Source organism: Rhineura floridana, chromosome 10 (assembly GCF_030035675.1).
Source record: "Rhineura floridana isolate rRhiFlo1 chromosome 10, rRhiFlo1.hap2, whole genome shotgun sequence".
NCBI lineage: Eukaryota > Metazoa > Chordata > Lepidosauria > Squamata > Rhineuridae > Rhineura > Rhineura floridana.
This window is the reverse complement of record NC_084489.1, coordinates 76,379,711-76,404,044: the sequence shown is the minus strand read 5'-3', so window position 1 is coordinate 76,404,044 and position 24,334 is coordinate 76,379,711. Positions and strand designations below refer to the sequence as shown.

Genomic DNA, 24,334 nt, shown 5'->3' with positions numbered 1-24,334 from the left:
GGTGGACAATAGTTTTCTTCAAGTAGTGCCGGGATCCAGGTTGGCATGATCAGGCATCCGCCACGGGGCCACACCCCAGCAGGGGATTCACTGACAACAGCCCCCTCAACCTGCTCCTCCTCTTCAGTACTGTAACCTATTGGATTGTTTACCTGAGTTTTCTTCTGGTCCAGGCAGCAGTGGTGGTGAGAAGGAAGAGCAGTAATTGCTACTGCTTGCTTGTTCATTAGCATTCTGCTTAGCAAGCAAGCCGGCTGTAGCAGTGACAGGAAGAGGAACAGCAGCTGGTGACAATGGTGGTGAGGAGGTAACATAAGAGCATAGGAACAGCTGAGCTGGATCAGACCAAAGGCCCATCTAGTCCAGCATTCTGGTCTTACAGCAGGCAACCAGATGCCCATAGGAAGCCTGCAAGTAGGATCTGAGTGCAACAACACTCAACTTGTGTGATTCCAAGCAACTGGTATATATAGGAATATTCCCTCCAAAAGTGGAGGTAGAGCCGTAATGGCTACTAGTCATGATAGCCCTATCCCTCCATGAATTTGTCTACCCCCCCCCCGAAAGCGATCGGAGTTGGTGGCCTTCACTACAACTTGTGGGAGCGAATTCCATAATTCAGCTATATATGTACTTCCTTTTGTCTGTCCTAAATATTCCAACATTCATCTTCATTGATGACCTCAGGTTCTAGGGTTGTGAGAAAAAAGTCTCCCTTTCCACTTTCTCCACACCACGCAGAATCTTGTCGTTGCTAAACTAAAAAGCCCCAAATGTTGTAATCTTTCCCCATAAGGTTTGCTCCAGCCCCTTGATCATAATGGTTGCCCATTTCTGAACATTTCCCAGTTCTACAATATCCTTTAAGGTAACAGGACCTGAACTGTACACAGTATTACAAGTGTAATTGCACTTGGTATCACTCAGTAGATTCATTGGCTTATCTCACCCACAAATAACTTATTCATGGTTTGTTTAAGAAACCATGAGTTAAACACTTGTTGTCCCACAGATGATCAAACAAGCCATGGATTGTTTCTCCATAGTTTTGTTTGTTTTCCAGCTGTTCTTGCCTCGAGCCTTGTCACTCTGTGAGTGTCTAAGGAAGGGTAACAAAACAAATCATAGCTGAAGAAGGCTGCTGAGTTTGTACATTAACACCAAGCTATCATTAATACAAGTTCATAAGCCAACAAGAAACTATGGCTTCAGATGATGATTTGTTGGCAACAAACCAGTTAAGCTGCTGGACAGTTTGGACAATCAAACCAACCATGTTTTAATAAAACATAGTTTATTGTTGTGCGAACCAGGCCACTGAGGAAGGGGGACCACGGAAATCTCATTCCTGTTGCCTGACCAGTAAAATCACTTAGCAATGGCATCACACCAGAGGGAGAAGTGTCCAATTTTCTTAGGGGCTAGCAGGTTTCTTGCAGTGAGTTGGCACTATAGAGTTGGCCCATGAGCCGTGGTTCACAAGCCCTTGTTTAAAGGTATAGGAGCCTGGACTGCCAGGGAAGAAAAAGCTGGCTACCCTTAACAGTCTACTGTCTGCACAAAGAACACCTCTGTACAACAAACCTCAAGGAAGCCTAACAGTAAATGTGTTTCATTCTGAAGCAAGCCCCAAGGGGTTCCATACAGCTTAACCTTGTAGTAAGCACGCACAGGATAGTTTGCAGCCGTCGTGGCTCAATTTCCGGTTTCTCTCAACCAATTCACCAACAGCCACTAGGAGGCTGCATCCATTCCCTGCCTCTCAGGAAGAACATCACTGCAAGTGAGAGGCCAGCTTGTCCCCCATCCATTGGCCAAAGGAGCAGCAGCTGCAGGGAACTCACTTCCCCATCCCTGCATGAAAGAAAACGGGCCAGATTCAAAGTGTTGGTTCTTACCTATAAAGCCCTAAACGGCATCGGACCGCAATACCTGGTGGAATGCCTCTCTCGCTATGTACCTACCCGTTCACTACGCTCGACGTCGAAGGCCCTTCTCCGGGTCCCAACTCATAAAGAGGCCCGGAGATCAACAACTAGATCTAGGGCCTTCTCGGTGGTCGCCCCCGAACTATGGAATGCCCTCCCAGACGAGATACGCCTGGCGCCTTCTTTGTTATCTTTTCGGCGCCAGGTAAAAACCTACCTTTTCGCCCAGGCTTTTTAAACATTTTAAATTTAATTTTAAACCTAATATGGATTTTAATTTATAAACTCATGGCAATTCTATTTTGGATTTTTATCATGTTATATTTTTCACACTTGCTCATATTTTAATTGTGATTTTATTTGTTGTACACCGCCCTGAGAGCTTTCTGCTATACAGCGGTCTAGAAATGTAATAAAATAAATAAATAAATAAAATAAATAAAACTCAGCCCTGATCTCACCAGTTGCTCTGGGATTGCAGAAGGGGAAAAGATGCTCTGGCGCTCTCCATTGGCCAAAGGAACAAGAGCCACCAACGTCTATTCAGGCAATAACACCAGGATGGGAAGATCACCCCAGCCAGAACCAGATATGTGGTATATGGTGTGTAAAGGGTTAGAGATTATCTGCAACATCTCTCTGAATTTACTCCATGAACAACAGGATCTCTAACTGAGGGAGTCACGCAAAGTTCCAAACACCTAAGTTTGTGCAAGCATCTTAAAATCTATGACATAGTGATCAGTATTTTCCCTTTTGGTTCTGGTGAAGAACTTGTGTCTCTTGTCACATTTTGGGATTGCAGTAAGCCTCAAATTTACTGGTAATGGCTGTTATCTTTTGCTTATGAGCCGCATCACTGAACGATACTAAAAACCTTCCTAGCCTCTTCTTCAGCCACCTGCAGAAATGGGAGTTTGGAATTTGTCATCCTTTATATCTGCACCACAAGCAATGCTGTATACTTCAAAGCCCTGTTTCCAACTAGGGTTGCCAGGTTCCTGGCCTGAGACTGATCCTGTAGAAGAAGAAAAGTCAGCCAAGTGCAGATGTTCTTGCAACATTTTTATCCCTTCTCCCTGCACAACTTTTAAAGATACAGAAGACCTCTTGGAGGCCGGGCCTGGCAACCAAGAGGTCTTCTGTATCTTTAAAAGTTCTGCAGGGGGAAGGGAGAATTCCACCTTGTGGTTTTTTCCCATTACAATGTTGCAAGAACACCTGCACTTGGCTGACTTTCTCTTCTCCCAAAGATACAGGATCAGTCTCAGGCCAGGAACCTGGCAACCCTATTTCCAGTTGTTGGCTGCATTGCCCTGAAGCATCAGCTTCTCTGGAGAGTCTATTTGTGCCATAACTACTGTGCTGGAATGTTAATGGAGAACATGCTCACTTCTGACATCACCCAATATTCTTAAATGGGTCTCTCTCATGCATTTCCTCACACATTTTGCACATGTTCCAGTTGACTACATGCCACAGCAGACTGCAGAACAGCTGTACAGTTGCTTTAATTAAACAGCTGAAAACACAGCACTAGCTGCAAGGCCACTTTACACAGAACTGACCTGGCAGATGGCTGAAACACACACACACACACCATAAATCCCACCGAGTCATAGGAGGGGTAGTGGTTGCAGTTCATCTCCTTTAACTCTTTACATACCATATACCACAAGATATAAATGATTATCACAGTCTTTCGTTCTGGCCTTGAAGAGCTGGTCTCCCTTCTTAACTTTTTTCCTTCACTCCTTTTGCACGGCTTTACTTTTAGTCTGAAGGCTGGGCTTCTTTTATAATTGATGTATGTCACTTTGGGTGACAACAATTTTATTGTGTGTTGATGGAGAACAATGTGGCTTTTGCCGAATATTTGGGTTGCAAACCACCGTGACTACAGCATGTAGCAAGGTGGCAGACAGATTAAAAAATGTAATAGTTATTTTTTAAAACATATCGTCATAAATAAGTAATTACAGTTTTTGATGAAGGGCAACGATGCATTCCCTTCATAAGCCCTTCACCGAAGGAACTACATTTCCCAGCATTCAACTGAGGGCAAACATGTCGACTCCTATAGTTTTTTGGCTTCAGCCCTTGCTGCAATGGTTCTGCAGCAGGGGGCGCTGTTGCCCCTTCCTCTTCCACCAGTACGGAAACAGCCGCCGGGCTAAGATGGCGGCGCCCATGAATCACGGAGCGTGAAGAGAGAGAGGCCTGGATTGTGTACAGAAGCAGATGCCATGAAGCGGGCGGCCTCTATCTCCTCAGCGTCCGGAATTGGCCGGAGCCGCAATGGGAGACGAGGGCGGCAGCAGCAGAAGGCCGACAACCTACAGAAACTGGGGCTGGCGGTGAGGGAGTTCGTGGAGGCGGCTGCTGCGGGGGGAATCGAAAGCGGCGGCGGGTTCTCCTCTCCTCCCGGGGTACCGCTGCAGCACCAGCAGCCCCCGTCAGCGTTGCGGAGCAGGAAGAGCCGCCGGGAGCTGCGGCGAGAAAAACGCAAGCTGAAGCGAAGGCGGCGGCGGCTCTTGGGCGGCGGTGAGACGGCAGCGGAGGTGAAAACCTCTGGAAAGAAGGAGCAGCCGCCGAAGGGGGAGAAGAAGAACAACAAGCCGGTGCTGCCTCCGCTTCCTCAGGCCCCCGAGCGAGGGAAGAGTCTCCCCGCCTCCGAAGGCCAACGAGAGCGACCCGGGAAAGCCTCCCCTTCCGCCTCATCGGCCCTGGCGCGCAAGCGAGCTTTGCTGGCGGCCAACGAGGCGGAGGAGAGGAAGATCCGGCGGTTGGAGAGGCAGCTGGGGCTGAGCAAGCGTCGGAAGAAGAAGCAGGAGCAGCAGGAGGGGCGGAGGGGAGCGGCGGCGGCTTTGCCTCCAAGCTTCGCCAGGGACGGGCTGGGCTACGTGTTGGGAGCTCTGGAGTCGGGAGCCACCTTCTCCGGCCTATACGAGAGCAGCGAGGGAGAAGGAGAGGAGGGAGAAGGGAGGGAAGAGGAGGAGGAGGAGGAGGAAGAAGAGGAGGAGGACTTAGTTGTGGGGGAAGACCCACGAAGCTCAGACGAATCCACTGTGGAAGGAGAAAGTGAAAGCGAAGAGGAAGAAAGTAGGTCCCTCAGCAGCTCAGAGCCTGGAGGCAAGGAACCCACCTCCCCCAGAGACAAGGATGAGGTGTGTACAAAGGTGCCTAAGGGCTGCTTAGGAGGTCTCTGGGATCTGGTGCCATTCAGAGTGGAGAATACTGAGTGAGATGAAGGCGAGTGGTTGCTGAGTGGTAGAGCAGCTGTTTTGCGTGCAGAAGGTCCTTGGTTCAATCCCCAGCATCTTCAGGTAGGGCTAGGAGAGAACTCTACCTGAAACCATGGAGAGCTGCTGCCAGTCATTGTCAGAGATAATGGGCTAGATGGACCAATGCTGTGACTCTGGACCACTTCCTGTGTTTCCTAAGTAGCCTGATTCAAAGCACCTTCATACCTTTTACACATAAGCAACAAGAAGCTCTCGCCCTGGAGAGCTGCAGCCAATTCCCATTTCTTTGACGCATGTATCTGTCAAATGTACATACGTTACCAAATCTGCATTTGTCACAATCACCATTTACGGTTTTAGATACACCTATCGATGTAAAAATTGGAAGATTTTTTTTACCGTATTGGCTAATCACATAATTCCGGAACATTTGTTTTCTACCGAATGACTGGTGCGAAAAGTTTTATGTGGTTAATATTTTACTAAAATGTGCAGCACAGGTTCTCTTTCATTTATAAGTAATCTAAGATCTCAAAATTCAGTAACATTCTCAAATATTAAATTATTTAATGCATCATCTGTCTTCTTTTTTAAAGAATCCTTGCCAAGATGCTACAAAGTATATTCCCCCTCAAATGCGAAGGTCTGAAGAGACAATAGATGCCAAAAAAAGGGAAGAATTGGAAAGGCTGAGGAAAGCATTGAAAGGTCTAACTAACAGGTAATGTTGAAATTCTGCTTACAAGTTTTCCTTACAGAAATCAACCAAGGAAACATGTTTAAGCATTTGCACAGCTACATTTTTTAATTTGGCATTCCAAGTCTTGTATTGGCTTTTCACATTTAATTGGCACCACTTCAAGTACCATGAGAGAAGAGAGGTGGGATATAAAGAAAATAGACTGAGTTGAATAGCTTGTCTGTTTTTTTCTTAAACTGATATATAGGTTTTTCTAAAGCTGTTCTTTAAACAGCCATAAATGTACAATTTGGAAGGAGATATTATTTAATATGATTGGGTGTTATTGATGAAACAGAACATTAAAACAAGCATTTAACTTTCATTCTGTATGATTTGTTTCCCGCCAGGTTGAGTGAACCAAATTTAGCCTCTATAAGTGGACAGTTAGAGGAGTTATACATGGCAAATAGTAGAAAAGATATGAACGAAACACTGACTGATATCGTTATTAGTGTTTGCGTTACAACATCGGCAATGCCTCCCAGGCTGGTGATGGAACATGTACTTTTAGTTAGCATCCTTCACCGAACAGTTGGAATTGAGGTAACTTTTTTTCCTGAGCGTTTCTTTTGCTTCTCGAATGTTAATAACGCTGATTTTCTGGCAGGCCTTTCTTTTTATGTACTGATTTTAGTAGGCCCTGGGCTGCTTTGAGAGGAAGGTTGGGCTATAAATTTAATAAAATAATAATAACTTTCTGTTTGTATGTTTTAATAAGATTTTGGTCATTTTAGATTTTATTGTGCCTTTTTGTCTTTTTAAGCAGTACCATACTGGGTGCTGTTTAGCAGAATGGTGGAATGTATATATAAATTAAATAATTTTTTAGAAATGTTCATTAATTAGTATCCCAGATCTTTGGAATGAAAAGAAAAATGTCAGCAGAGAAAAGTAACTTTCTCCTACAAATTTGCACCAATATATCCTTAGTCACAGTTTTTCGCGATGGTTTTGTCTTTTAAAACTAATGCTCAGATATTTAGTGATTTCTAAAAAGAAAACTTGTTTGTTGTGAGCAACTACAGTTAATCACATAATTGTAGTTTTCCCTCTGGCCTACTGTTTACAATTATCCTCCAACACACCCCAAAATGTATATATATTCCTGCCACTGAGGGTAACACTTCATGCATCTGATGAAGTGGAAAGCTTATGCCATAATGAAATTATTAGTCTTTAAGGTGCCCCAGGAAAGTTTATGTCAATAAATTTATGTCTTTAAGGTGCCCCAAGACTCTTGTTTTTCTGCAGAATACTAACATGACTACATCTCTGAAAAGAGGCCAGTGTATAAACAAAGGAGCATTCCAGGTTTTGTCTAATCCCCCAGTGCCTCTAACAAGTTGACTGAAATATGTAGGAAAACGGGTCCATTAAATATTCTTTATTCAATATTTTCTAAAATTTCTACCCCACTTTTTGCCTCAAGAGGGCAAACCTGAAATGACCTCAGGGTTTACTGTAATACAACACAACAATACAATAAACACATTGCTGTTGGCAATTTGAAAGTCAGTGTGGTGGAATGGACTAAGGGAGGAGAGGCTTGAGTTCAAATTCCGTCTCTCAGCTGTACCAACTGCATAGGGTTGTTATGAAGATAAAATCACGGGACAAAATCATGTATGCTATCCTGAGGTCCTTGAGGAAGGCAGGATATAAATGTAGTAAGTAGAAACAGGGCATAGGTGCATATGACTATAGTCCTTTGCATAATCATTGTTCCAAATTTCTACAGTCACAGCTTAATTTTAATAACTGGCATGCTCTGTCCATGGTAAGTCTGTTTTCACAAGTGACACAAGTAGTTTTTTTCAGTTTCTTTATATGTGAATCATTGAACAGCTACATTTGTTTTTTTTAAAAAACTTTATGTAGTATAGCTCATTAACCTTTGTAAGCGAGCCATTCCAAACTAAAAGCCATCCAAATATCATTTTGAAATACTCTTGAGTAAGAGGACTTGCTTGTCTAATGTGAGAGTTAGTAATCTTATGGTATAGCATGGTAGCAAGTATTCACTATTACATGCCTTTTAAATTTTTGGTCACCAAATTTTAGGATCACAACATTAGATATAAATTGTAGTGCGGTTCATTGATCAGTTATGTATGCGTTTGTGTGTTAACTGTTCCAGGTTGGTGCTCATTTTTTGGAAACTGTGGTGAGGAAATTTGATGAAGTCTACAAAATTGACACTGAAGGGAAAGAATGTGAGAACGTGCTTGCCTTAATTGCTCATTTGTATAACTTTCATGTGGTGCATTCATTGCTGATATTTGACATCTTAAAGAAGCTTGTTAGCACTTTTTCTGAAAAAGATATTGAGCTAATTCTGCTGCTGCTGAAAAATGTGGGCTTTTCCTTGAGGAAAGATGATGCTTTGGCACTGAAAGAACTTATCATGGAGGCCCAGAAAAAAGCAAACGCAGTAGGAAAGCAGTACCAGGACCAGTCAAAGGTATGAGTGCATGTTTAAAGTATCTTTTTGTGAGAACTTTTTCAATGAAAGGTACAGTCCAATGCTTTCTATCCACGGATAGAATCCATTATTGGAACGGGGGAGGGTGGGGTTTTTTGGCAATTCCCACCACCATTCACATTCCCTCCATAGCAGATTTAGGGGGCACTGGAGGAGGAGGAGGCATCCCTGAAAATTAGCTCCTTCTCCTTGTTCCACCAGTGGATGGAAAGCATTGAATACCACCCAAAAAAGCAGATTTTGGCAGGAGCTTTAATATTTCTATGGTTGCCCAATGCAGCCCGCATTTAGATATGATGGGTTCTGTTGCCTGAAGACTGATTGGACCGTAAAGTTGTGCCTCTATTCTGTCAGTAGTGTTGGGTGTGGAGAGCAATAACATATCAGTGCTCCTGTCTAATCAAGCACAATGAAGTGCTGGGGACCACACTTCTGGGCCTTCCCATAGTGCTTGACCTCCTGTACAAACCAGATGAAAACGTACAACACAGTAAACAAACTACATGGTTCACATTATTTCAGTAAAACAGTCCTGTAAGGATGGTCAATTTTACTTTTTTATATATACTGTGGATGGAGAGCTGAGGCTAAGGGAGAGGGCCTAAAGCAATTACCTAAAGCAGTTTCAGGCTTCCTCATTCACAGCTCTTAGCTGCTATCCTATAGTAGCTCCTGGTCATGACACTGAGACATATTTGTCCTGCCTCGCACCCAAGGCATGACAACAGAGGTGCTTACTTGTGAGTAAGAGAAAGACCTTTATTAAAGCAGAGGTGCTGCAGGGGGCAAGAACTTAACTTGGCTGCAGAGCTCCTACAAACAGGATGGAGGAGTTAAGGTAGTAGCAAGACCAGGAATTTGGAGTCCAAGATCAGGGCACAAACTTCAAAAAAAGTGTGAGAGCAGCAATGTTTTCCAGGCAAGTTCTCGTGCCTACCCGGCAAGCTGTATACCCAAGGCAGGGTGCTACTCACCAGAATTAGGTAGCACGGGTGGCTGGCATCCAAAAAGGCAGAGATGGGGGGGGAACCCCAAGATGCTGGAGACAAAGGAATATGAGTAAAAAATTCCAAATCGATTTATTGAGAGAATGAGCCCAACGCATTTCGGCCACATAAAACTCGGCCTTCGTCAGGGGCAAATGTGAAAACTGTATCCAAAGTCGTCTTTTAAACAAATTGTACAAATATTGCAAAAAGCTTTGTGAAGCTCCAGCCGCCAAGGCACTCTCTTCCTCGCATAGAGGGTAAGAGCAGCTGGGACCTCTATTCTAGCACTACCTTCTGACAAGGGCAGGCTTTCCCCAGACAGGCTTCCCCTCCCCATTCCTCCTCATCTGCCTCTTTATCTTGCGCTAGAGGCTGCCATCCCAGGTCTGTGCCTGAAGGCTCTGAGTACTTGATAACAATATTGCACTCAAATAAAGCCATGTGTTTAGACACACATTCAAATGATGTTAGCATCCAGGTCTGTACAAGACTTCATGAAACGAAAGACAAAAAGTTGTGCCACAATATTTGACTTTTTACAATTTGAGCATTCCCTGGAAAACATGTCAACTAGAGCTTTTTATATTTCTGAAGAAGGAATGTAGCTCTCCATAAATATTTTGTACATTGCCTTCAGATCTATACGTGGAAGGCAAAAAGTTAATAATAAATCGGTCACATTTGTTTCTGTTTTCATATTTTAATATCAGTCTTAGGGATGGATATAAAATCACGTTGATTCTAGTCCGATTTTCATTATGCTAGAGATCTTTGCCATTTTAGGTACTGGAACAATAATGCAGACTTCCTGTCTTTTTCAAAAGGTATGCTTCATGTTGGAGACTATGCTGGCACTAAAAAATAACGACATGAGAAAAATCCCTGGTTATGATCCTGAGCCAGTTGAGAAATTAAGAAAGCTGCTGAGGACACTGGTAAAATACAGGAAAAACCATATTGCTATATTTCTTTCAGGATTGTACACTATCAGTGAAGTCTGAGCAATATTAAATGCTGCTGCTAAGATCACAGGCCTTAGGACCTACTTACATAGAACAGTTGACAGACTTAGCGCAACCAGGTTTGGTTTTGTAGAAGGAGGATTGGCTGCTGAGTTTGACATTTGTTAAAAAAAAAAAAAGAGGTGCGCAAGAACACTTTCAGTTCAAGTAAACCACAGTGTCTGTTTCCATCATCTCTACTTCCAGATGGACCTGGAAGAAGTCTTAACTATGTTGACAACTGGGTAAAAGACTCTTTATATTTAAAATTCTTCTCTAACAAAACATTCTTCTCTTCTGTAAGGTTCATAATAGCAGTTCTGGAAAAGAAGCTCAACTTCGAGTATCATTGGAATCTCTCCTCAGTGCTGATCGAGTTGGTCGGTGGTGGATTGTTGGATCCTCTTGGAGTGGAGCTCCAATGATTGATGGCACCAGCAGCAAAATTCAACAAATACTACCTGAAGGAAAGGTAAATGTAATATGTTTAGGCCTCATCTTGAATACTGCGTCCAGTTCTGGTATCCGCACTTCAAGAAGGATGCAGACAAACTGGAACAGGTTCAGAGGAGGGCAACAAGTATGATCAGGGGACTAGAAACCAAGCCCTATGAGGAGAGACTGAAAGAACTGGGCATGTTTTGTTGGAAGTGGGGCAAGAGCAACTCCTGTTTTGTTCTTTCATTTATGTTCCAGAAGGGAGATAGAGTAAGGGTCCTCCAGATGGATAGGCTTGATTACCTTTACCTGTGATGCTCTGACTGACTTCCTTCCCTTGTTAGACTGATACGTCTTAAGGGAAACTTATTTGCTCCTCCTCCTTCTGCCCTCTCTTCTCCGACTGTCCCGGAGAGAGGAGTCACCTTTTGTCTCTGCTCTCTCTCTCCTAGCCATGAGGGCAACTCCCATGCCTGGGCATTGCACCTCCAAGTTAGTTAGTTAGTTAGAACTAGGTATGCCTTTCTCTCTACTATGTATTTCTATAAATAAAGTAGCTTTTCTTATTTTACTAAGTCTCAGTGATCTCAATGCAGGGTAAAAGCCTGCTTTTTTAGGTAAATGCACACACACGCTGGCACACACGCATTTCAGACCGCTGTTACTCTCTGCTTAACTAATTAACTAATTTAGCACCACAACAATCTGGACACACCAAACTACAGGCTGCTTGTTGTTCTAAAGAAAAAGCAATCACAGGACCCCAATCTAGACTTAGGGGACTGGGCCAGTTTCCTGCTGAAGATATAAAACTAACTGCTGTTTGCAAACAATCCCGTACATAGACAAATAGAAAAAGGGGCTTCTCAGCAGAAAACTGGTGCTGTGCTGTCCAGTCCAGATTGGAAGTATGTTCCAGATCAAAGAAGAAGTTACCAGAACATTTGAATGTACAGTAGGGCCCCACTCATATGGCAGGTTACGTTCCAGGCCCCTGCCGGAAAGTGAAAACCGGCGGAAAGGGGCCCTACTGTATTCCAGCCGCTGTGCTCCAGCTGACAGTGATCAGCTTTATAGCGCAAGCTCCCCTCACTACAGCTCATCAGCTATAGCGTGTGATCAGCTGTAGCGCTACGGCTGGAGCTGCCCGCGCTACAGCTGATCGCCCCACTGGCGCCGCCATATTAGCAGGTCCCTACTATATGTAACTCACCCAAGATAGAGATATTTTAAGAATATTAATGGCTTATGAAATGTTTAGTTTACACCCCTTTTCTCTCTTTCAGGTGAGTTCAAAGATTCTGGAACTTGCTCGTAAACAGAGAATGAACACAGACATTAGGAGGAATATATTTTGTATCTTGATGTCTAGTGAAGACTTTTTGGATGCCTTCGAAAAACTTTTAAAGTAAGTAGTCACTAGGTAGGATGATTTCAGGAACTAACCCCCTGTTAGGATGTGACAGAAATTTCTCCTGAAAAAATGTCTGCAAAGTATGGCAGAAGGCTAAGTCTTAGCTGGGTCGAGTGTACCTTCTGCTTGATACAAGGAAATTGTAAACCAGAAACAGGTGGAAACATTCTAACACTGCAATCCTGAGCATGTGTACTCAGAAGTAAAATATTCAGTGGAGCTTGCTTGCAGGTAATTGTGCATAGGATTGAAATCTTATAGTCCCATTTTAGTAAAAGAGTGTGCTTCCTGGAGTGAGAAAATACACCCTTTTGAGCATATAGCCATCTGATTTCAGTGAATAGGTCTATCCCTATGGTTTGCTTAAAGTGTTGCCTAATGGATGTTAAAAAAGAAAAAGAAAACCTTAATGCTCCTTTAATGGTTGTGGATGGTCTTCTGAATGGGCAATCTATCTGCAGGGGGTGGGATCTGAGGTTAATGCTGTGCAGGTGAAGAGGAGAGAGTGAGAGTTTGAATCTGAAGAATAAATTTTTAGCTTGGGTTAGCCAAACTGAGGAGCACCCTTGTGTGTGGCTGTACTGGTAACTTTCTGGAGATCTGTTGGGAGAGCAGCAGACTTGCTGCCTATTAAAGGAGTGATTATTTGCTTCCAATAAGCTTTTTTGGGGAACTTGTAAATTTAAGTAATTACAAAAACACCACAAATCTTATGAGGTCTATGAAATGAATGAGTAACTGACGAGTTTGTACTGTGGAGTAATGCAAACAGTAACCAAAATCAGAAAGGTCTGTCTGTTCAGGACCCTGTCAGCAGTGATGAGGACACAAAATCTGGAGGAAAGGCTTTTAGGAAAGTTGTGTGGGGGGGAAGAATCTGCCAGAGTTGAAGCAAGGGAAAATGATGGAAGTGTGCAGTTTGGTAGAGAGACCAGCTGGTGTCTGCAGTCATGAGTGAAAAACCTCTTGTGCATACCATGAAGGTTTTAATAGGTTCAATCAGGTCCCTTAAACTCACACCCTCGCACCCTCAGAGGCAATGCCATATAGTGAAGATAATTCAGAAGCCTGTGAGTTATGGAAGTAAACAGACTGAGAAGATTATCTGCCTCCATTGAAGATCCTTCCCACAACAACTGATTGGGACGATAGAGGAGAAGAAGATTCCTGGTAGCTAACTGGAGCAGTCAGGCTTGTTGGTCCAGCAGAATATATTGCTGGATAAAGACATGCCAGAATGGAACAGGATCCAGTGCAGGTATGGCAAAAAGCAGAAGAAAGGTAGATCTGTTTGAGAAGGGGCCGCAAATCTTGAGGCAGTTCTAACCTATAGAACAACTCAGGAGATCTTGGCAAAGAACCATTCACTGTGAGACTATTTGACATGCTTATGTTCTTCATGGAAGCATGCTTAGAAATGGCTTGTCAAGCAAAGGTAATAGCTATACGAATGCAATTCTACAGTCCCTGGTCAAGGAAAATGTATGTGTGTTTTGGTAGAGTGGTGTGTTTGGAATCAAGTGTTTTGAAAACTTCCCAACTTCAGGGATTTGGGATGCCTAGGTAAAAATGTCTTACAAATGCTAGCTGCCAAACTGCTTTTTTGGGGGGGGGGGTGAAGGTAACCAGTAATAGGAACACAGGCGGCTGCCTTATACCAAATCAAACCATTGATCTATCTAGTTCAGTATACACTGACTGGCAGCGGCTTTCCAAGGTTTCAGACAGGGGTCTCTCTTAGCCCTACCCAGAGGCGGCAAAGATTGAACTTGGGACCTTCTGCACACATAGCAGATGCTCTACCACTGAGATATGGCCCTCCCTCTCAGTAATGGAGAGCAAGGGTGGACCTTCTTATGAAGGATATTCTAATTTGTGTTTTGAGAACAGTAAGATAGAAACTGGGAACCAAAGGGGTGTCTGTCTTAATGTGAACAAGAATGCATAGCAACTTTCTTTAAAGGTTACACATTGCCTATTTGTTACTGGGCTGAATGAAGATGTTACTTTTTGGCTAGAGGAGTAAAAAAGGTTAGTGTGGAAATAGACTATTACATAAATAACCAGTCATGTATCACTAGTATGCTTTTGGGTTCTTCTTAACCTTCTCAGTTTTCAGTTCCTCTGAGAAAACTTTGAGCCTGGAGCCCTTTAATGCTAGCTGAACCTCTTTTGAGAGAGGGGGTGGCATTGTGAGTCTGTCCATCTGATTACTGTAAATGGGTCTGAAACTATGACTTTCCCTAAAGTGTCCCCTGATGGGATCTGACAAAAGAACCTTAATGTTCCTTTAACGGCTGTGGATGTTATCTTGAATGGGTAATCTACCTGCAGGGGGTGGGGTCTGAGACTATAACTCTGCAGGGTATATACATATGAGGGAGGAAGAGAAACCGCAGCTTGAATTTAGAGAGGAGAGCTGAGATTTTTTAGCTAGAGTTTGCTAAAATGAGGCAAAGCCTTGCGAGGAGATGCTTTCTGGGATCTGATGCAGCATTGGCAGATTTGCTGCCTGGTGTGGAGTGCCTCATAGTTTCCAATATGCTCTGCTTGTATATTAACTAAAACATAAATTGTAAATATACAAGTCTCCAGTACTCTTTCTTCCAAAGGAGCAAAATCTTGTAATGCTGCTGCTGGAACTTGTCACTGCTCAAAAAAGTAGCTGAGCAGTGCACTGAATTGTACTTATACTGAAATGTTTGATCAAGTACAGAGTAACATTATTTAAAATTCTGATGTAGGATTGAAACCTGTACCCAAGATGATGAGAAATGGTTGCCACTCAGAAAAGTATATGTTCTGTTTTAAAAAGTGGTGTGTGTGTGTGAGTCTGTGAGTGTGTGAGTGAGTGAGTGAGAGAGAGAGAGAGAGCAGGCCCACCCTTAGCATGTGCGGGGCCCAGGGCAAAAGCATTGTTGCCCCCCCCCCACATTCTTTCTCTCTCTATATATATATATATATTAGAGAGAGATATATATTTTATTTACGAATATATGTAATTATAATATTTACATATGAGGCTAACAACCTATTAAATACAAATATGATTACCTTCACTTCAGGGAATAGGTCTCTAGTCAACCTGTTCCATACATATCCATTTCTTCACTGGTCTCTCGACATCTGTCTTCCCTTTGTTGATATCTGCTAGATATGACAGTCTATTTCTAGACTGTCCCATCTTTATCTTCCTAAATACTTTCCCATCTTTATCTTCCTAACTAAACAATTGAAAACACTTTGTGCAGAACCATTGTTTTAAATATTGAGGATGACAGAATTTAATCATTTCTGTAAATGTCTGGGCCTGGCTGCTTTGTTGATGGGCAATTACTTTCGGATTAAAATAATATAAATATAAGAAACTATATATTTATTCTCAAAGATTTATCTTCCTTGCTTTCACTTCTGCAAAATCATTAATCAGCTTGTCAAAATCTAGATTTTCACAGCTGATGAGCGGCAGCAGCACAGGGAAGCCACTGACTCAGTCACGCAGCCAAAGAGCAGGCAGGGGATTCAAACCTTCCGCCTAAAATTAGCTGGCTAAGCGCTGCACACCCGCTTCACAGTTGATGAGCGGCGGCAGCACAGGGAAGCCACTGACTCAGGCACGCAGCCAAAGAGCATGCAGGGAATTCAAACCTCCCGCCTAAAATCAGCTCGGGAAGTGGCTGGCTAGACGGCCGCTGCATGGCTGAAGAGAAAGGAAAAAACCCGCCACAGCCCAGCTTCTCAGATCACCAAGCGCGGGGGCCCCCAAAAGTGCAGGGCCCGGGGCAAGTGCCCCACTTCCTGGTGCCTAGGGGCTGCTCTGTGTGTGATATACTCCTTTTTGCCCTAAATTGAAGGCAGACAGTACATTTACCAAGTGGAGGAGGACACACCCCAACCCATGTCTGTTTAAACCCAGTCAAAGAAAGCCCAAACAGGTGAATCACTTCTAGCAAATGCTCAAGCCCAGCCAAATTTCTCAGTTAACCAACCAGTTCACCTCCTGGGAACGTTGTTACGTGAACCCATTTAAATTTAAAACAGTGTCCTTGTGATTTCCCCACCCCTAAAATTTAGAACCCACCAACCAGCTTACCTGCAGGTAGCTTAAATTAGCGTCCCTCTCTGGTGTGAAAAAAAGTATGTGCAAATGTAATAGGAGGTCCCATAGACCTCAGTATCTAAAATTAGATTCAGCTGTGAATTACAGTAAAATGCCTTGCTGAGTATAAACTGTAAAGTACCCACTTGGTGGAATGTTGGGTCTTTGGCTGCATGTACCCCAGCATTTTATTTAACAGCCAGTACTAAATATATGAGGAAATGAGTGTTCTGACATCCACACATCCCCCTCAGTTCATTTTTAGCTCCTAGATCAGAAATTGCCAAACTTATCAGAGCCCATAGGCATATTTGCAAATTGGAGAAACTGATGTAGGCACCACACAGACACCACAACCAAGCACTTGCCATGTCTTATTCTATTGGCTACAATAGAATGCTGCTTTCAAGCCTAATTTCAGCAAAGGAGTGGGGTGACAAGGAAAGCCTCAATGGGCACGTGTGTGCCCACAGGTGCCACATTAGTAACCTCTGTCCTAGATATAGAAATTAGTTGTATTACTTTTGACTCTTGGCTAACAACATCTTGTGTGGCCATCAGTGGCATTGTTTGTTACAAATGTATTTATTATTTGATTTATATCCGGCCCTTCCTCCTAGAAGGAGCCCATTGCATGTGATTGTTCCATTGACATCACTGAAATATGTTTTGGTATAAAATTAAGCATTTAGCAAAATCAGGCCATCCTAGCCATGTTGTTCATCTCAGACTTGGTAGCTGTAGATGAAAGCCTCATCTTGAAAGGATAAAAATTTTGTGCTAGACAATCTCTGCATTATAATATTAAGCATTTTTCATTTTAACTGGCTTTTGCGCTGCCAAGCATTTGACAGTTCTGGAAGCTAAATCAGACTTATTTGACAGAACAGGTACAGCACAAGTTAAGACTATTCCCTGCCAACGTGTTTTAATTTTCCTCTGTGTGGTCCAGCTCTGTAAGAAGGCCATTCAGTCCTGCCAGGGTTTCTGCTGAGGCAGCCAGTGGGAACTCGCTAATGCTGATTATATTTTTGTAATTAGGTTGGTTGCAATTCCCAACACCCTCAATTAGGAATTCGAAAAACTTAAGAGAATAGTTTTTCTTCAGTCACCCCCCACTAGTAACTTCTTGATTCAGTGTAGATCAGCCAACCCCAAAAATGGTGCCCTCCAGATGTTTTGAATTACAACTCCCATCAGCCCCAACCAGCACAGCTGGTCTAGATGACAGTGTTAACTTAGTATGTATCCTTTGGTCTCCACATACTATTGAATATAAAGGGATTTCCCCCCTCAGTTCCTTTGAATACCATAGTATTCCAAATGGTAGCCCTAATTACCCTTCCTATCAACCCTTTTCATAAAATTAGTATTTTCTCCACAACTGTATACTGTGCAAAGCACACTGTTTGAAATGCTTTCTTTTCCAATAATGCATAGTATGACTCTCTTCTGTAACATTATCTAGAAATACACTGCAATGAAGAAACTGGCTTGACATAAACTATTTTGATCCTTTTTTTTACTTGATGCTTAATGGATTGAGCTGAAGTCAAGAATGAATTAACTCTGGGGGGCAGTAACTTTATTTTATGGTAGTTCAGCCTAAACATTCAGGAAATGGAATTTACATAATGGCAATTGATCTTTTAGGCTTAGACTTAAAGATCAGCAGGAGAGAGAGATTGTCCATGTCCTCATAGACTGTTGCCTGCAAGAGAAGACTTATAACCCCTTCTATGCATATTTGTCTGCCAAGTTCTGTGAATATGAAAGACGATTCCAGGTAAGTTAAGAACTTGCCTTCCTCTTTACTGGTTGCACCTTTTAAATATATTTCTGGGAATGAAAATGGTGTTATCAGATGGTAATATTTAATTGAATATATGGTTGATAAAGATGATAGCTGCATTTATGTGGGAAATTGTTTTCAGGGCGGAGGTCAGAGCCATAACACTTCCGTGATGTTTGTGAAGCCCAGCACAAGCACGTTCTCAGAAAGGAGCCATAGCTCAGTGATCAAAGTGAATGCAAAAGATTCTAGGTTCAGTCCCTGACATCTCCTGTTGCAAGTATTTGAGTGACCTGCGTGGCCGAACACACACAGTGCAAATTCTGAGAACAGTGTGCTCCAGTGCTTAAGTTAATCCACAATTATCCATTTAGTGAGGGACAGTCTCTCATGACAAGGGCACCACAAGGTAGGACTCTACAGCTGGAAGCCTGCCTTTTCCCACAATTACCATATCTCTTTCTTCCCTTCCTTTATTCTCTCTTTTTTTCCCCCTTTGCTTGAAGTAACTTGTGACGTCCTTCCCTGGCTCTCCCTGTCAGGTTCCTACCTGCTTGTGGCTACTGCCTTTCACTAGGCACCACCAGGGACTCCACCAGTCCGGACTGTCCTTTATATGGTTTCTCTCTCCGCTATAGCACAGATCTCACTAGATCCCCCTGCTAGGCAGCACCACCAGTCACGTCCTGTAACCAATATTCCCAGAGACTTTGCCTGAGTCTCTCTCTATCTGGTTACTTTTGTGACTGCGTGCGTATGCTGTTCCCAACCCCTTGGTATCTATATAGATTACCCATATAACTCTGGGTTGCTCTGGATACTTGAAATGTTATTATTCCTCCCTTCGCCGCTGCCACCATTCGTTACTGTTTCCCTTCAGCCTTGGTAATTACCTTGCCCTCTCTTCTGGTCTGTATATTCCCCAGCCAAGGATCGGGCCTTCGGTAAACCAAAATAGTATTTATTAAATATCAGAAATAACAAGATTACTTTTATAATGTTACATAAGCGTATGGTTTCATCTATTCCTGTGGTACTTATTATTAAAACGAACTCCCACTCCCTCTTTCTCCACACTCTCCTGACATCCACCACCAAACACCTTCTTCCTCTCACATCCACCAACACCCACCCAGATTCAACTGTCATTCTTCCATTTATACTCCCAGCCATTCAAACGCTCAGCCAATCATCCAGCATTCTACTGCTCATGTACTCCCCCCTCCTCTTTCACTCCACTTACCATATGTCTTCTATATAAACAGCACTTACCATATTTACATTAATACAGGAACATCACATAACTCCAAGGGAGGGAATGACTGAGAATGTAGGTATCAGGGAGAGGACAAGTCCACTTTCTAGCAAAGCATGGTCTGGGTTATCTCTCCGCCCTTCCATTTGAGGAGGCCAGACAACAAGAGCAATCAAAGCCCCTCTTGTAGAAAAAGGGGCAGGCAAGATCTCTCTGCTATACTCTATGATCTCTTCTATTTCAGGGAATGGATCACTTGGGATTGGAGACTTGATCCTCCAATCCAAGAGGTTTACGTCTAATCCCTGCTCTCTGAAGTTGGAGGCTGGTGTCATTTGAGGCTATCAGAATATACTGCACAGCCCTTATGATACAAGATGAAATGGTTAATAGCTTAACATAAATGCTTTACAGAGCGACCCTGCCTGACATTGATGATTTTTGGGGGGAGGGGGAATCAGCTGGCAAAGCTATTGCCATATCCTGTGCCCTGCCATTTCACCACGGGCAGGGTGGATAGCTTTGATTACAGTGGGAGAGAATGAACTATGCCTAGAGCTGACATAGAGTTGTGCCACTTCCTGGGGCATGTCCAGAACTAGCATAGATGGTGTCGTGCTGGTTTCTAGGGCACGTCCAGGAAACAAAGGGGCTGAGGTGTAGTGTCTCTGTGCCCACCCAGACATGCCTCCCTTTCCCTCACTCTGTCAGTGGAGCCTTCTGCAGGCAGACCCAGGGACTTCCACAAAGTAACTCTCCGCCTGCTGGCATAGCTCCCTCTCTGCCAGGAGAGCAGCACTTCTCTTCCTGAGGCACCTCAGCCAGCTGATCACGGAGAGCAGGGTTGTTAATAAACAGCTTTTTTTCTCTTTTTATTTATTTTTAGATGACATTCCAGTTCAGTATATGGGACAAAATCAGAGATCTGGGAAACCTGTCCACTACGGCTTTCTCCAACTTAGTTCATCTCTTGGCTCATCTGTTGAAGACCAAGTCTCTCTTCCTTACTGTTTTCAAAGTGAGCAGATCTCAATTTTAAAAAAAAACACATCTTGTTAGGCTCATGCATAATGCATTTGTGCTCTGATATGTAACTTCACCTAACAACCAAGGGCAAAGTAAATGGCTATTTATTTATTTGTTCTGTTGAGTTTGCTATTTATTTCTATGTTTTTGTATTTTATGTTGCTGTTTTACTCTTATGTACACCGCCCAGAGAGCCTTTTGGCTTTGGGTGGTATAGAAATTAAATTAAATAAATAAATAAAATAAATAAATATTTATATATAGGGGTGGAAATACAGGTTTGTCTCATGCTTGCATCACTACCCATGCAGGAGTGGCCATTGTGATGCTGTTTTTGACCACAGCTGCCATCAGCCCCAGCCAGCATGGCCAATGGTCAGAGGTAATGGGAGTTGTAGTCCAACAACATCTAAGGGTGTCACTTTGACTAACCCTGGGGAGCTTTAAGACTTAAGCAAGTCACTCTTGATCACATCATGTTTGGTGAAATATTTTGTACTCTGGCCAGCATGTCAAATAAACAGATGTCTTCGTGTTAGATCCACAGCTAAGCTTTAATTCTTACGGTATTTTCAGACAGGTGAACTTCACTCTTTGGAATAATTGCTGACTGTTCTTTTAGTAGTAGCGTACAGGTGATTTACATAATACTAATAATATAAGAATTTTAGAGACAGGTTAATAGCTTGACAGTGTCTTAAATGTTTTTGCTTTTTTGTCTTGACGTTTCATTGCTTTTTAACTAGGTAATTGAATTCAGTGATTTAGACAAGCCAAAGGTCCACTTCTTACGACAAGTGTTATCTGCATTATTCTTAAAAACAGATCCAGAAGAACTCAACCACATCTTTGGAAAGTAAGTCATCCCAGGGGTTCTGGGTAGAAATTGCCAAACCCCTTGTACTATTATCAAAAAGGAGCTCTGCTTTTTTTATTGATGTTGGTTGACAAACCAATTCTGGCTGCAACTAGACACTGAAGCATCTCAATTCTGCTGCAGAGCTCTAATGTGATCATCCTTATGGCTTAACCAGCTTAGCCATACAATGCACCAGAATTTTATATAAGCTTCTATCCTGTTCACCTGGCCATACTTCTTAAGCAGTGTAACATTGCCCTAAACAAAACATTGGATCATTTTAATTCTCAGTTCTTTGTATTTTTCCAGGTTGGCTGACAACCCCAAACTGGGTATGCTGCATGAAGGCTTGAAGCTGTTTCTCACCCATTTCTTGCTGAGGAATATTCAAACTCACAAAAGTGTTAAAGAAGCCACTTTGCTAAAAGAAAGAATTGAACTAGTAACTAGGACTTTGAAAGCAAAAGAATCTAGATTAAAGTTATAGTGTTAAAAATTATTAGACCTATCTGTGTGGGAAATGTGGACTTAACTGAAAGCACATGAGTTGAATTTGAACTGCAGACATCATGTTATCAACTGTCCCTTCACAAGAACACGGTGCAGGATTAGGTTTGATATTCAAACTGGTTTGTATTTATTTTTTAAAAAATATGTCCATATTTGAATGGTGACAATTTTACATGGTCATTCTTTATTATTCTATTTTTAAGACAAGGTCACTAGTGAAATCTAAATATACAGTGTATTTTTAAAATTAAAAATTTAGTTTTATACTTTAACTCTGACACTTTAATATAGCGTTGAACCTCTTTCAAAAACATATCAAGTGAGTGATATTGCAACATCAGTGTGTAGTGCTAATTTAAATTATTTATTTCTTACCCAATTCTGATTCCTTTCAAGTTTAATACCTTCTTACATCTTTCCCCCCTAATTCATTCTGCTAAAATGTTGATAGATAATGCAAACAATACATAAGATGTTTCTCCAGCAGCTCATTCATTATATCAGTCTTTTTCCTGATATACTGAACTTAGTTTTCATATTCTTCCCCCCACCTTTTTTTCTCATTTCTTATCCTGTGTGACCAAAGTGTGGTGAAAAGCCTACAAATATAAATAAATGAAATATTATTTCCATAAAAGTCCATCCACAAATTTCTTTGCTTTTCTTAATCTTTTATGTATTCCTGTTCTCAAATGTGAACTTCTTTACAAAAATGTCTTGGTTGCTTCTGGAGTTAGAAGTACCCACTCTTTTTCCTAAACTCAGAGTGGGGTACCTGCCCCAACTGCACAGGGCTGATGGGAGTTGAAGTCCATCAACACTTGGAGGGCCACAGGTTTTCCACTCCTGCACTAACGCCTTCTTTTTAGAATCGTTTGTTGAAAAAATAATCACTTGCTGCCATTGATTAGTCATACAGACTTATCAAAATATACCATACTGATTTACAAATATATATACATTCATTAAGGATAACAGCCAGTTTTAATTAAAGCTCAAGACACAAGTAAATTGCTTACTTGGATGTAACTAGATTTTGTGTTCTACTAAGAATTAAATCAAGGCCTTGTTATCTGACTCTTAGATTGTCTTTGTTTAGATAATGAAAGTTAAAATAGATGTGTAAGACCACAGGTGTACACTTATGTCTGCATGTGAATATTACATCAAGCAAATGGAAATTATGTTGTTTATCATTTCATATAATACTAATAAACCATCTGCAAAAGCCTTACTCCACAGTGGTCCTGCATGTTACAACAGTGTGTAGCCCCCAATCTGCTTGCTCCGGCAAAGTTACAGAATAGTTCTAATTGTGTGCAGGCTTTAGAGTTTTACAGGACACTTTCTCAGGCAAAACTCTGAAGGTGGAGGTTTGAATCTTCAGATCTAAGGCTACAGTTCTCTACTAGATTATAATCTCTGGCCGTCATGTGTTGGCAGCATTATACAGTGCTTAATAAAGAATCTTGTGCAACTGGAAAGTTCACGTACTCACACCAAAGAAAAGTTAAATCAATGGATGTTGGTATCTTAACACAGCTTTCCCACAGGCATGTAAACTCCCCTACAACCCCTGTAAAGCACGCTCTTTCCCTGACCCCAGGAAGGGCCTTGTTTACACCAATGTTGACTCTGCCCCATTGGCCTGAAGAAGGTAGTCTGTGGGTCTCAGCTGGGGCTGTGCCAAGATAAGGACCTTTGTTTCTCTCCAGCTGAGTAAACCAAAATTGTGTGTGCTGCTGAATCACATATAAACTGGCCTGTGTTTTCAGTTGGGTGGCCACTACTAAACAATCCCAGTCTGAGTTCCCCTCCCCCTCTTTTTTTGGCTGCAGGACAAGAAGAGGCTGCTGAGATGGTTATATTTACCTTAAGCAAATATGAAAGGGAAATGAATGGATGGAGGTGTGCCTCATGTATTGACCTTTGATTAGAGCTGAGGATACATAAATGAGGATTCTCAAGACTATTGCAATCTAAAGGATCACTTTGCTAAGCTTTTATTTTCACGCAATACAGTCTTGTGTTGCTTTGCACCACGGGCTGCAGCTTCTTGCCTGTCTGTTTTTAGGCTAGCCTAACTGCATTCAGAGGAAGGCAATGGTAAACAATCTCTGAATACCGTTTACCATGAAAACCCTATTCATAGGGTCGCCATAAGTCTTGAAGGGAGTCATTTGCCAACTCTGCATTATAATGTTCTGCATTAACATTGTATGTTTGAGTACAGAGTTCCCAGCACTGCTTGTGGGTCACACTGATCGATGCCTCAACACTGAAGAACTGATCAGGATTGGGAAGCCAAGCCTTAGTAGTACCAATGGCAGCTGGTGGCTCCATGTCAGCAGATCTGCTCCGGGTTTTAGTCTGAACTCTCAAGGAGTTGCCCAAGGTGCTTTTCAGCAGGCTGCTTGGTGAATGTAAAACGCAGGCCAGTTTCTCATAATTCATCACTCTGGATGCCAGTCTTTGGGAGTTAACTTTCTAAGACAAACGGTGAAGCCCAGAATCTAAGCAAGCAATGGGGGGGACATGTAGCCCAACAGGTTGC

General features: G+C 42.5%; 1 protein-coding gene across 2 annotated transcripts; it reads left to right on the top strand.

Annotated features, from left to right (window-relative positions):
* The first annotated feature begins 4,044 nt into the window (after positions 1–4,044).
* Positions 4,045–23,026, top strand: NOM1 (nucleolar protein with MIF4G domain 1). Of its 2 annotated transcripts, XM_061586710.1 has the most exons (11): positions 4,046–5,095; positions 5,770–5,894; positions 6,263–6,458; positions 8,053–8,376; positions 10,211–10,321; positions 10,692–10,859; positions 12,112–12,233; positions 17,992–18,124; positions 20,272–20,403; positions 21,158–21,267; positions 21,580–23,025. In XM_061586710.1, exons 1-11 carry the CDS (start codon positions 4,175–4,177, stop codon positions 21,755–21,757), a joined length of 2,520 nt encoding a protein of 839 aa, XP_061442694.1. In that variant the 5' UTR covers positions 4,046–4,174; the 3' UTR covers positions 21,758–23,025. The 2 variants fall into 2 exon arrangements, with proteins under 2 accessions (XP_061442695.1, XP_061442694.1); XM_061586711.1 differs by lacking the exon at positions 10,211–10,321 and having other exon boundaries at positions 4,045–5,095; positions 21,580–23,026.
* Positions 23,027–24,334: the final 1,308 nt, after the last annotated feature.